We start from the raw sequence: 12376 nt of genomic DNA, 5'->3' as shown, positions 1-12376 counted from the left end.
ACGCATTGGTGCCTGCGCAGCTTAGTACAAGGACCCCTGAGTTCACAATTGCACTGGATCATGCTCTCCCTATATTGACTGGATCCTAATATGAGTGAACAATTTGTCATTTTAAAAGAGCTGAAATTGTTCAACAGGCCAGATATAAGACGTGATGTGGGAGGAGCTGATGTTGGGTCATATAAACGATTTCATTTGCATCTACCTGATTTGGATAATCTCTATTGGTCAAATTGTGTCTCTGCCCCTAAGCTCAGCATCTCTTCTTTCTGTCCCTGTTCCTCCCCATGTTCAGCTTCTCCCCCACTTTCCTTTCCTCTTCCACATCCCATTCTAGGGCCAGCATCTCTCCCTCTATCTCCCCTACTGCTCTGTAAAATTTGAAAAAATAAGGCCTCAAAAAGAGCCTGAGAGAGAAATGGAAGATGTCCACGTCACTTACAGCTTACTAAACAGGCAGTACTGCTGTTTCCTTGCTCTCAGTTTCACTGTCACTCAAAGACTTTCGCATAGCCCATTTATGGAGCCGGCTGTAGATGGGGAAACCCTCGTTTTCCCGAAAGATGTGCATCCCAGTAATGTCATTCCAATGTACAGTTGTTTGGATGTTTTCTGCTGAGAATTCCTGGAGTAGTTGCTTCTCATCTTTATCAAGGGCTACGAACCCAAAAAACTGTTTAATGTTGCCAGCTGCCAGGATCTTAGCGTGGACTTCAGCGGTGCGCTTGAACAGCTGGCTCTCATTGGAACGATACTGGGACCAGTATTCTTCTTGTCGGTAACCAAGGGTTGAACAACACTGTTTCAAGCATTTGAGGATAAAAACCGTGATAGCAACCGTTCCCAGCAGCAGCCACCCGATGAGCTGAGGACACAATCAGAAAGAAATATTCAGTCCAAGGAGCATAGCAAAGTCTTCAGTGAATGGTGCAATGTGTGTACTACATTGTACATGGTCAGGCTGCTATTTTTCCCATGTGTTATATGTGAATAATCTGAACTTTTACATTTCCTAATGTTAGAATCATTTTTCTAGTCTTTTAGGGGGGAATTCAGTAAATGATTCCCAAAATTAGGCCCTGATATGATCTACACTATACTAGGTATTCTGTAAAGGCTACTCTGAATGGCCGGTGCAGCCCAGTAAGCCCAGTAAGAGTAGCAGGAGGTGTCAACCTCTGGAGGGCACCCAAAGTCACCGCAAGCCCTGTTTACCTGTTGCACTGGCTACTGGGATATTGTCTCTCTTCCCTTCCTCATAGGTCTGGCATTGACGCTCTACCTCTTCCTTCAAATCCTCACCCCCCCCCCTACAGTCCACCATTCTTTCTCTCTTCTCTTCCTTCCTCTCCGTATAACTCACCCTGACTCTCTGCCATCAGTCAGTGATACAAGCAAGCTGCCTCAGGCCTTCCCTCATCGGGGGCCTGTCCTCTGATGCAATTTCCTGTTTCCGTGAGGGTGGAGCCCAGTTGAGGGAAGACCCGAGATAGCCCACTTCTGTCACTGACTACTGCCAGAGAGTCAGGGTAAATGATTTTTAGATGCAGGGGGCTGAAAAAGGATGGGGCAGCAGGTGGGAGAAGTGGGATGGAACTGACGGCTGAAAAGGGGAGCAGGTGGGACAAGGGAGCCGGAACTGGAGCTGAGGTTGAAAAGGAGGGCAGGTGGGAAGAAGGGCAATAGAACAGGGAGCTAAAAAGGGGAGCAGGTGGAAGGCTGGTGCTGGAACTGGGGGATGTAAAAGGGGGGCAAGTGGGAGAAAGGCAATGGAACAGGGAGCTGAAAAGGGGGCTAGAGCTGGAACTGAGGGTGAAAAGGAGAGCAGGTGGGAGAAGGGCAATAGAACAGGGAGCTAAAAAGGGGAGCAGGTGGAAGAAGAAGGCTGGTGCTGGAACTGGGGGATGTAAAAGGGGGGGCAAGTGGGAGAAAGGCAATGGAACAGGGAGCTGAAAAGGGGGCTAGAGCTGGAACTGAGGGTGAAAAGGAGAGCAGGTGGGAGAAGGGCAATAGAACAGGGAGCTAAAAAGGGGAGCAGGTGGAAGAAGAAGGCTGGTGCTGGAACTGGGGGATGTAAAAGGGGGGGCAAGTGGGAGAAAGGCAATGGAACAGGGAGCTGAAAAGGGGAGCAGGTGGAAGAAGAAGGCTGGTGCTGGAACTGGGGGATGTAAAAGGGGGGGCAAGTGGGAGAAAGGCAATGGAACAGGGAGCTGAAAAGGGGAGCAAGTGGGAGAAGGGGGCTGGAGCTGGAACTGGGAGCTTGAAAAGAAGGAGCAGGTGGGGGAATGGGCTGGAGCTGAGGGCTGAGCTGGAGCTGGGGGCTGCAAAGGGGGGCAGGTGGGAGAAAAGGGGCTGGAGCTAGAGCTGAAAAAGGGGGCAGGTGGGAGAAGGAGGCTGGGGTTTGGAAATGGCCCTGGTTTAGGAGCCAGGAGAAGGCTAGGGATAGCAAAAGGTGGCTGGTGCTGGCAGATGGTAGGGGGTGACAGAAATGGTCTGATGCTGGAGGCAGATGCAAGAAGTTGCTGATGCTAGGGCTGGGGCAGAGAGAAGGGGTGTCAGAGCTATCAGACTAGTGTTGGGTTTGGAGATGGGGTTAATGAAGGGATCTAACGTTACGCATGAGAAGGGGTCTGGGGTCTGACAAAGGGCAGATGGGATATAAGGGTTGGAGGCTGATGCAGGCGCTGGGCGCAGGAAAAGAAGGATAGATAGAGCTCCAGTCTTGCAATTCAGAGGTGGCCAGTTCAAATCCCACTGCTGTTCCTTGTGATCTTGGGCGAGTCACTTAACCCTCCATTGCCTCAGGCACAAATTAGATTGTGAGCCCTCCTTGGACAGAGAAATATCCAGAGTACCTGAATGTAACTCACCTTGAGCTACTACTGAAAAAGGTGTGAGCAAAATCGAAATAAATAAATATTTGAGATTCTACATGGAATGTTAAAGTTGCTATTCCACTAGCAACATTCCATGTAGAAGCCTGCTCTTGCAGCCGCGCAGGAATGTTGCTACTATTGGAGGTTCTAGATGGAATGTTGCTACTATTTGAGATTCTACATGGAATGTTAATGTTGCTATTCCACTAGCAACATTCCATGTAGAAGCCTGCTCTTGCAGCCGCGCAGGAATGTTGCTACTATTGGAGGTTCTAGATGGAATGTTGCTACTATTTGAGATTCTACATGGAATGTTAATGTTGCTATTCCACTAGCAACATTCCATGTAGAAGCCTGCTCTTGCAGCCGCGCAGGAATGTTGCTACTATTGGAGGTTCTAGATGGAATGTTGCTACTATTTGAGATTCTACATGGAATGTTAATGTTGCTATTCCACTAGCAACATTCCATGTAGAAGCCTGCTCTTGCAGCCGCGCAGGAATGTTGCTACTATTGGAGGTTCTAGATGGAATGTTGCTACTATTTGAGATTCTACATGGAATGTTAATGTTGCTATTCCACTAGCAACATTCCATGTAGAAGCCTGCTCTTGCAGCCGCGCAGGAATGTTGCTACTATTGGAGGTTCTAGATGGAATGTTGCTACTATTTGAGATTCTACATGGAATGTTAATGTTGCTATTCCACTAGCAACATTCCATGTAGAAGCCTGCTCTTGCAGCCGCGCAGGAATGTTGCTACTATTGGAGGTTCTAGATGGAATGTTGCTACTATTTGAGATTCTACATGGAATGTTAATGTTGCTATTCCACTAGCAACATTCCATGTAGAAGCCTGCTCTTGCAGCCGCGCAGGAATGTTGCTACTATTGGAGGTTCTAGATGGAATGTTGCTACTATTTGAGATTCTACATGGAATGTTAATGTTGCTATTCCACTAGCAACATTCCATGTAGAAGCCTGCTCTTGCAGCCGCGCAGGAATGTTGCTACTATTGGAGGTTCTAGATGGAATGTTGCTACTATTTGAGATTCTACATGGAATGTTAATGTTGCTATTCCACTAGCAACATTCCATGTAGAAGCCTGCTCTTGCAGCCGCGCAGGAATGTTGCTACTATTGGAGGTTCTAGATGGAATGTTGCTACTATTTGAGATTCTACATGGAATGTTAATGTTGCTATTCCACTAGCAACATTCCATGTAGAAGCCTGCTCTTGCAGCCGCGCAGGAATGTTGCTACTATTGGAGGTTCTAGATGGAATGTTGCTACTATTTGAGATTCTACATGGAATGTTAATGTTGCTATTCCACTAGCAACATTCCATGTAGAAGCCTGCTCTTGCAGCCGCGCAGGAATGTTGCTACTATTGGAGGTTCTAGATGGAATGTTGCTACTATTTGAGATTCTACATGGAATGTTAATGTTGCTATTCCACTAGCAACATTCCATGTAGAAGCCTGCCCTTGCAACCGCGCAGGCTTCTGTTTCTGTGAGTCTGACGTCCTGCATGGAACGTTGCTAGTGGAGGAGTAGCCTAGTGGTTAGTGCAGCTCCTTGTGATCTTGGGCAAGTCACTTAACTCTCCATTGCCTCAGGTACAAACTTAGATTATGAGCCCTCCAGGCACAGAGAAATGCCTGATGTACCTGAATGTAACTCCCCTTGAGCTACTGCTGAAAAAGGTGTGAGCAAAAGCCAAATAAATAAGTAAATAAATAAATAAATAAATAAACCATGCAGGTGAAGCTGGAGGGGCAGAGGGATGGGTACTGGGGTCAAGGTGAAGGAAAGATAGAGTAAATAAATACTGGAGAATGAGATAGGTGGACAGATGCTGGACAAGGGACGAAGGAAGTATGGAGGCAGAGGCAAAAGATGATGGGGAAAGGGGGGAAAAAGAGGGAGGATTGTGAAAAAGATGGGGGACAAAGGAAGGGACAGATCTTTGAAGGAGGTGAGAAAGGGTGGAAATAGGAGAGGCAAAAGGGAAAATAGGAGCCTGAAAAAGAAGATAAGATACAAAGCAGTGCTTGGCAAACTTTTTTGTGGCTATAATAACTTAATGATAGTAGCCAAATAAAGTTGTGTGGACCCCCCCCCCCCCCCCCCCAGAGGTGCAGAATAATGATGCACTTATGGAGAACTCACCCAGGTCATGACCCCAAATGTGGGTTTTGTGACCGCATTTGGAGTCTTGACTCACAGTTTGGGAAGCAAAGGGACTGAAGTTGGAAAGGGAATGAGTGACAGGAAAGGAGCTGGGGCTGGAAAGGGGTGAGAAGCAGAGAAGATAGGCTGGGGAGGCAATTAATACAGAGGGTGGAAATGAGAGACTAGAAAGTAGGTGAAAAACGGGAAATAGGAGACTGGTGGAAGAATAAGCCACAGAACAAGGGAGGTAAGCGCAGGAAGCAAAAAGAAGGTAAATAGGTGAATGACAAAGACTGAAGATTGAGGGGAGGGTGTCACGGTGGACTACCATTTTGGCACAGTCTGGGGGAGCTGATGTACTTCCGGGTGTTGATGTCAGACACACTGGGGTTCTTCGCGTGCCTACCCAGTTTGCTGCCTCAGCTTTTGCTCAATTCATCTCCAGTTAGTGTTGTGCTTTGCTCTGTCGTCTGCCTGCCTTTGATCCTAATAGACCTCGGATTCTACCTGGACCGCTGCCTACCTTTGAACCTGCTGGACTTTGGATTCTGCCTGGACCACTGACAGCCTTTGACCCTGCTGGACCTTGGATTCAGACTGGACTGCCGCCTGCCTTTGACCCTGCGTGACCTCAGATTCTGCCAGGACCATCACTTGCCTTTGACCTTGCTTGACCCCGGATTCTGCCCGGACCATCACCTGCCCTGACACTGCCTGATTTTGGATTCTGCTCTGTTCCACCTCCTCCAGATACCCAGTCTACTTCCCTCTGCACCTTAACTGTGTCATCCTGGCCGTCTGCACCTGGGGGCTCAACCTCCAGAGAATGGCGGTTTGTGCAGGTGAAGACCTAGGGGCTTGTAGACTGCCAATCTCTCTTGAGAAAGGCACAAGGGCTCACCATTTACATAAAAACATAACATAAGAGTAGCCATACTGGGTCAGACCAATGGTCCATCTAGCCCAGTATCCTGTTTTCCGAACAGTGGCCAAGCCAGGTCACAAGTATCTGGCAGAAACCCAAATCGTGGCAACACTCCATACTACAAATCCCAGGGCAAGCAGTTGATTCTCATGTCTGCCTCAATAGCAAACTATGGACTTTTCCTCCAGGAATTTGTCCAAACCTTTTTTAAACCCAGATATGCTAACCGCTGTTACCACATCCTCTGGCAAAGAGTTCCAGAGCTTAACTATTCGTTGAGAGAAAAAATATGTCCTCCTATTTCTTTTAAAAATATTTCCACGTGACTTCCTCGAGTGTCCCCTAGTCTTTGTACTTTTGGAACAAGTAAAAAAATCGATTTACTTCTACTCGTTCTACACCTCTCAGGATTTTGTAGACTTTAATCATATCTGTCTTCCAGACTGAAGATCCCTAACCTCTTTAGCCTTTAGCCTTTCCTCATACAAGAGGAGTTCTATCCCCCTTATCATCACTTGACTACCCACCTGACATGTGACAGAGAGGGAAAGGAGGAATAAAATCTAGCTGCAGGTAAGTTAAAAAAAAAAAGGGGCAAAATGAGAGAAATGGCGAAAAAAAGAGGCAGAAAGATCAGAGTCAGAGGCCTCGATGCTCAAAACTCTGGCACTTTTCCAAATAGCGCCATAAAAATATTGCCGGAACAATGCAGAAGAAGAATGCCCTAATGCGCAACGCTAACAAGATACAAATATAGGCGAGCTCGTAGCGCTGAGCATTAAGTGGAAGGATTGTGCTTTGGCACAGGAGGATTGTGCTTGGCGCATGCGCAGAAGAGTTCCGTGGTAAGCTTGGCTCCTTTGCTTATTGTAGGAACTCTTCATTAAATTACTACTTGACATTTCTAAAGCGCTACTAGGGTTACGCAGCACTGTACAATTTAACATAGAAGGACAGTCCCTGCTCAAAGAGCTTACAATCTAAGAGCTTACAATTAAATGTAGTTATTTGATAATATTGTAATTATTTACTAGGGTCTTTTGTTAACCCGCTCCGAACCTAGATTTAGGGAGAGAAGCGGGCTATAAGTACCCATCATAAGTACACTGAAACCTTCTGCTCAGTGTGCTGCTGCGGCTAGGAAAGCGAATAGAATGTTGGGTATTATTAGGAAAGGTATGGAAAACAGGTGTGAGGATGTTATAATGCCTTTGTATCGCCCCATGGTGCGGCCGCACCTTCAGTACTGTGTTCAATTCTGGTCGCCGCATCTCAAGAAAGATATAGTAGAATTGGAAAAGGTGCAGCGAAGGGCGACGAAAATGATAGCGGGGATGGGACGACTTCCCTATGAAGAAAGACTAAGGAGGCTAGGGTTTTTCAGCTTGGAGAGGAGACGACTGAGGGGAGACATGATAGAGGTATATAAAATAATGAGTGGAGTGGAACAGGTTGATGTGAAGCATCTGTTCACGCTTTCCAAAAATACTAGGACTAGGGGGCATGCGATAAAACTACAGTGTAGTAAATTTAAAACAAATCGGAGAAAAAGTTTCTTCACCCAACGCATAATTAAACTCTGGAATTCATTGCCGGAGAATGCGGTAAAGGTGGTTAGCTTAGCGGAGTTTAAAAAAGGTTTGGACGGCTTCCTAAAGGAAAAGTCCATAGACCGTTATTAAATGGACTTCGGGAAAATCCACAATTCCAGGAATAACATGTATAGGATGTTTGTACGTTTGGGAAGCTTGCCAGGTGCCCTTGGCCTGGATTGGCCGCTGTCGTGGACAGGATGCTGGGCTCGATGGACCTTTGGTCTTTTCCCAGTGTGGCATTACTTATGTACTTATCATCATCATCAGCAGCTCTTTAGCACTTACACGTGAAAATGTGCATATGCTAATACTCTATAATATATGAAACAGCCCAGCGTTGAATATCCGGGCTTAGCGCCAACCATGGGAGACAGCCTGGCTAACTCCCATGGTCTGAATATCGGCCCCAATTAGTGCAGACATCCCATTTTTATGATTAATTTAGCAGATGGTGGGGTAAATCTAAAACCTGGGGCCCCAATGTAGGTGCCCCAATGGGGGCACGCTTAGCGCCAATTCTATATTGGTTTCTAGGTACACCTAAGCCATTATAGAATATGACAGGTCAATGGGTGGGGTAAGTTGGCATGCCTATGTGCGCTATACAATGAGCGGGACTGACAGTATTCTATAAGTTGTACGCAATGCTTAGTCACACACCCGTGCAGTGTCCACGTCTACACCCCCATGGAGGATGGAATCAATTAATGGTGCCTATCATGCACGTAAGTTCTAGTAATCTGTAACATACACATGCTTTAGGCGACAGCGTTATGCAATTGCCACAGGTATCTTTCACCCCTTTTTTGAGTGTACTTTCCTAGACAGAACCCCCCCTGCTTCTATAAAGGTCGCCAAAAATTGCACGGCCCCGAATTTTGCACACAATTTAATAGAATAACGAGCCAATTAGTGCCAATAATTGGATTTTTAACAAGTAATTATTGGCACTAGTTAGATTTAATTGGGGATTACGCACATAGTTAAGTGTGGGATCTACGTCTAAAATTTACATGCAGCATAAAATGGGAGGGTCATAGGTGTTTCAGGGCAGATTGGGTGTGTGTTTTTGAGTTATGCATGTAATGACGGTGTTCCGCATGTAAATTTAAGCGTAGGCATTTGTAACACATTTTTGTTGGTGCAAATGGCACTGCTTAAATTTACACGCGACCTCTCCATATAAGCATTAATTCTATAAAGTACACCAAACTTTAGGCATGGCTTATAGAATATCACTTAAGCGCGGGGGGGGGGGGGGGTGGTGTTGGCACTGATTTTTTAGGCACCATATATATAGAATGGCCATCTTCAAATCTAAGCTAAAAGCCCACCTTTTTTATGCTGCTTTTAACTCCTAACCCTTCTTCACTTGTTCAGAATCCTTATTTTATCATCCTCACGTTAATATTCCCTTATCTCTTGTTTGTCCTGTTTGTCTGTCCTAATTAGATTGTAAGCTCTGTCGAGCAGGGACTGTCTCTTCATGTTCAAGTGTATAGCGCTGCGTACATCTAGTAGCGCTATAGAAATGATAAGTAGTAGTAGTAGTAATCTATCCCAACATGTTTTGTTGCTGTTGATTGCCGATTTTAATTTCCGAGCATTATTTCATAAAATATTTTAATGCTGAACTTAACAGAATGCTACATTACCTGGGATTCATATCTCAGTTTTCTTATTACATCTCCCTTAAGACTTACATCTTCCACTGGTATAGTCTCGCAGGGAAACTTGGCTAAAATGTCTGGTCCATATTGATGTGGAAAACCTTTCAAGCTGGAAGACTGTACAAATTCACTTAGGGCACAAACATATGCTTCGCCTTGGAGTAGAGAAATGACAGACCAGGTGATGGGGGCCACTATAGCCGGTCCCACAATGCACCCCAACAGCAAGAAGATGGCTGGGGGCGTACAATTCCTGGCTCCTCTCCTGCGACATTCCGCCACGAAATTCCATGTGTGGTTGCTCATGAGAATCCCAACTAGGAATAAGACCAGGGCGGGGATGCCAATTGCGGCAAGGCCATAGCGATAATTCCTCTTTGGGGCACAAGGGCATTGGAAAGCAGTAAAAGAATAAAGCCGCTGGCTCCCCAGAGTGCCCAGCACCACAAGGCAATTGAATATCACCACATTTTGGCTTTTGAAAACTATGTACATAAATTTCATATGTTCCGTAATTAGCATAGACATTTTCATCGAAATGCTTGATTCAATAATATCCTTGATGCTGATGACAACCAAAGAGTTGATTTTGTTTTCTGGTCAGGGTTTACCCACAGATTCTCGAAAGCTGATCTTCTGAATCACAAATGTTCTCCACACCGAGAATGCTGCTACAGAAAAAGAAAAAAGACAAGAAATATGCAATTAAAAGAAAAAAGTCAACCTATCTCAACAGTTGTGCTGCCTCTTGTTCTTTTATCTCCAGCAGAAATGGAATTTGATATTCTATCGTGGCTGAAGAAATTTTTTAATATAGGGAAACCCCTCCCCATCCCCACCACAGGACTGAAAGAATAGTTAAGTAGGAGTCAAACTTGAAGAGAGATTCTGAAGAATAGACTGTGTGTGTTAGACTACTGCAACTCCATAGTGTAGAACCCTCTGTGTACCCAGCACTGTTGCTGAATTCTCCCCTTCCCCTTCCAAAGCCTTTACTCGCAGCTCTTTATTCCCTGTAATAACAGCAAAAAGCTTTTGCCTGTGTACCACTATCCCCTAATTCTAGAAACTTGTGTGCACAGTTTTATCTTAGTGTGCAACGTTGCACATGCAAGTTATAGAATAGCATTATATTTACATGTGTAACTTTTTAATATAATAATTATGTGGTAATTGGCATCAATGATCAATTATTGACTATGATTGGTATTAACAGATGCTAATTGGCAGTAATTAGCATTTACACATGTAACTGCCATTAGTTGGTATTCTATAAATTGCGTATGCATAATCCCAAGCCGGCAACTGCAAGGGGGTGTGGACCTGGGAGGGTTACGGCAGGTCGGCACGTTCCTAGGACTTACATGCACAGATTACAGAATACCAGAATTAACACGCCTTTGCACCAGCCATTGAGCTCACACCTAAAGTTAAGCGGACTTACACTAGTATCTAGAACAGTGATTGCACATTAAATTGCTGTTCTAGAACCCGGGTGTAGCATGCATCATTCTGATGCCTAACTTGAGGGGATCTGTAAAGAAATACCCCCTATGAGAGTTATTTTATGACAGGGCACCTATGATAAGAGGTTAAGAAGGTGCTCTACACTATTTATTTTTTCAGTAGGCACCTATTTTTCTTTATAAAATACCAGCATAAGTGGTAGGCAAAGACATTTACACCATCCCTAGGGCAGATTAAAATGTTCATGCCAATATTTGTTGGGTACACACAGAAATTATAATATTTTATAATCTATGTATGTACTTTGCACTCTGCCAACACTTCACCCAAACTCCACCCCTTGTGCATGTCCACTGGCAAAGTACCCGCATCATGTCATAGCACATACTTTTACACTGGTTTGGAAGGTGTCAGTTATATGCATATGGTGCCACATCTACATGTAATAATTAAAATACCCTAAAATGGGCCCATATTTTACCGCTTAAAGCGTCAGCCCTCTTATAGAAACCTAGAGATCATTTTTACGACTGGATACCTTCCTTTAGGTGCCCCAAGGTCACATGAGAGGAGCCTATTTGATAATGGAACCAAGGCTCCTAGGTTCTGTTACAGAATACTGGCATAACCCGGTACCAATGTGTCCAACATGTTGATGCCCACACTTACGCCAGCCATACAGCTGGCATAAGAGAGGGCACCTAAATATGGCAGGGTGTGTAAGTTAGAGTATTTTATAAGTTACCCACATAAGTGGAATCCCGCCAATGTCCCACCCATGCTCCATCCATCTGTATACCCCCTTGTAAATACCTGCTATGTAAGTTAAGCAAGTATTTGCAGAAAAGCAGACAGGCAAAATATTGGCATTTATACACATAAATGTGATCACCTAGTTTATAAAATTGCCCTTCACGTGTATAGTTAAGCATGTATTGTTAATTTAGGGTTCTTTTCTCACTGGACTAAATTAAATCACTTAGTTATATGGATAGAGACTGAGTATCACCACTATTTGTAGAGCTGGTTGTTCTCACTCACCTATAATTATACCCCAACACTATTTATATAGGACCAAATTCTATAAATAATGCTAAAAAATTGGCACTGAAAAAATAATGCGCTAAGCGCTATTCTAAAAATGGCGTTGAAAGGTAGGTTCTGATTATAGAATTCACTTAGTGCCGGGATCAGTGCCTAACTTTAGACTCAAAGATTTACACCAAGAGGGGCATTTTCGAAAGGTCGTCCAAGTCTGAATTTGGACGTCCTCACGAAGACGTCCAAAATTAGGTTGGTATAATTGAAAAATAGTATGGACGTCCTTAGACATTCCAAAATCGCAGTGCGAAACGTCCAAACCAGGGACGTCCAAAGTGTAGTAAAAAGGATGTGTTTCTCGCAGAACTGTAGAAGGATGGCCATCTTACAGAACCACCATCCTTTGGCAGTTCTGCAAGAAACACATCCTTTTTACTGTACTTTGCACTATGAATGTTATTTATATTTCCCGTACCTGGATGTTCCGCTGCCAACATATCAGATTTTCAGAATATCCATAAGAGAGATTTGCATGCTTATCACCTCTGCTCTGTTTTCAGTTTAAAATTCATATGCTTACCCACAGTACCAGTTGCATCTATCCCACTAGCAGTCAAACTGATGGAGAG

The 12376-nt window shown here is 44.6% G+C and overlaps 1 protein-coding gene across 1 annotated transcript; it reads right to left on the bottom strand.

Annotated features, from left to right (window-relative positions):
• Positions 1–448: 448 nt before the first annotated feature.
• Positions 449–9767, bottom strand: LOC115471192 (calcium homeostasis modulator protein 2-like). The gene is made up of 2 exons (XM_030204888.1): positions 9225–9767; positions 449–865 (listed from the first exon to the last, which is right to left on the bottom strand). The coding sequence occupies exons 1-2, from the start codon at positions 9765–9767 to the stop codon at positions 449–451; spliced, it is 960 nt and encodes a 319-aa protein (XP_030060748.1).
• Between the last annotated feature and the right edge of the window lie 2609 nt (positions 9768–12376).

This window comes from Microcaecilia unicolor, chromosome 5 (genome assembly GCF_901765095.1).
Source record: "Microcaecilia unicolor chromosome 5, aMicUni1.1, whole genome shotgun sequence".
NCBI classification, from domain to species: Eukaryota; Metazoa; Chordata; class Amphibia; order Gymnophiona; family Siphonopidae; genus Microcaecilia; species Microcaecilia unicolor.
Note: the sequence above shows the minus strand (reverse complement) of the source record. Positions and strands in the feature narration are given on the sequence as shown.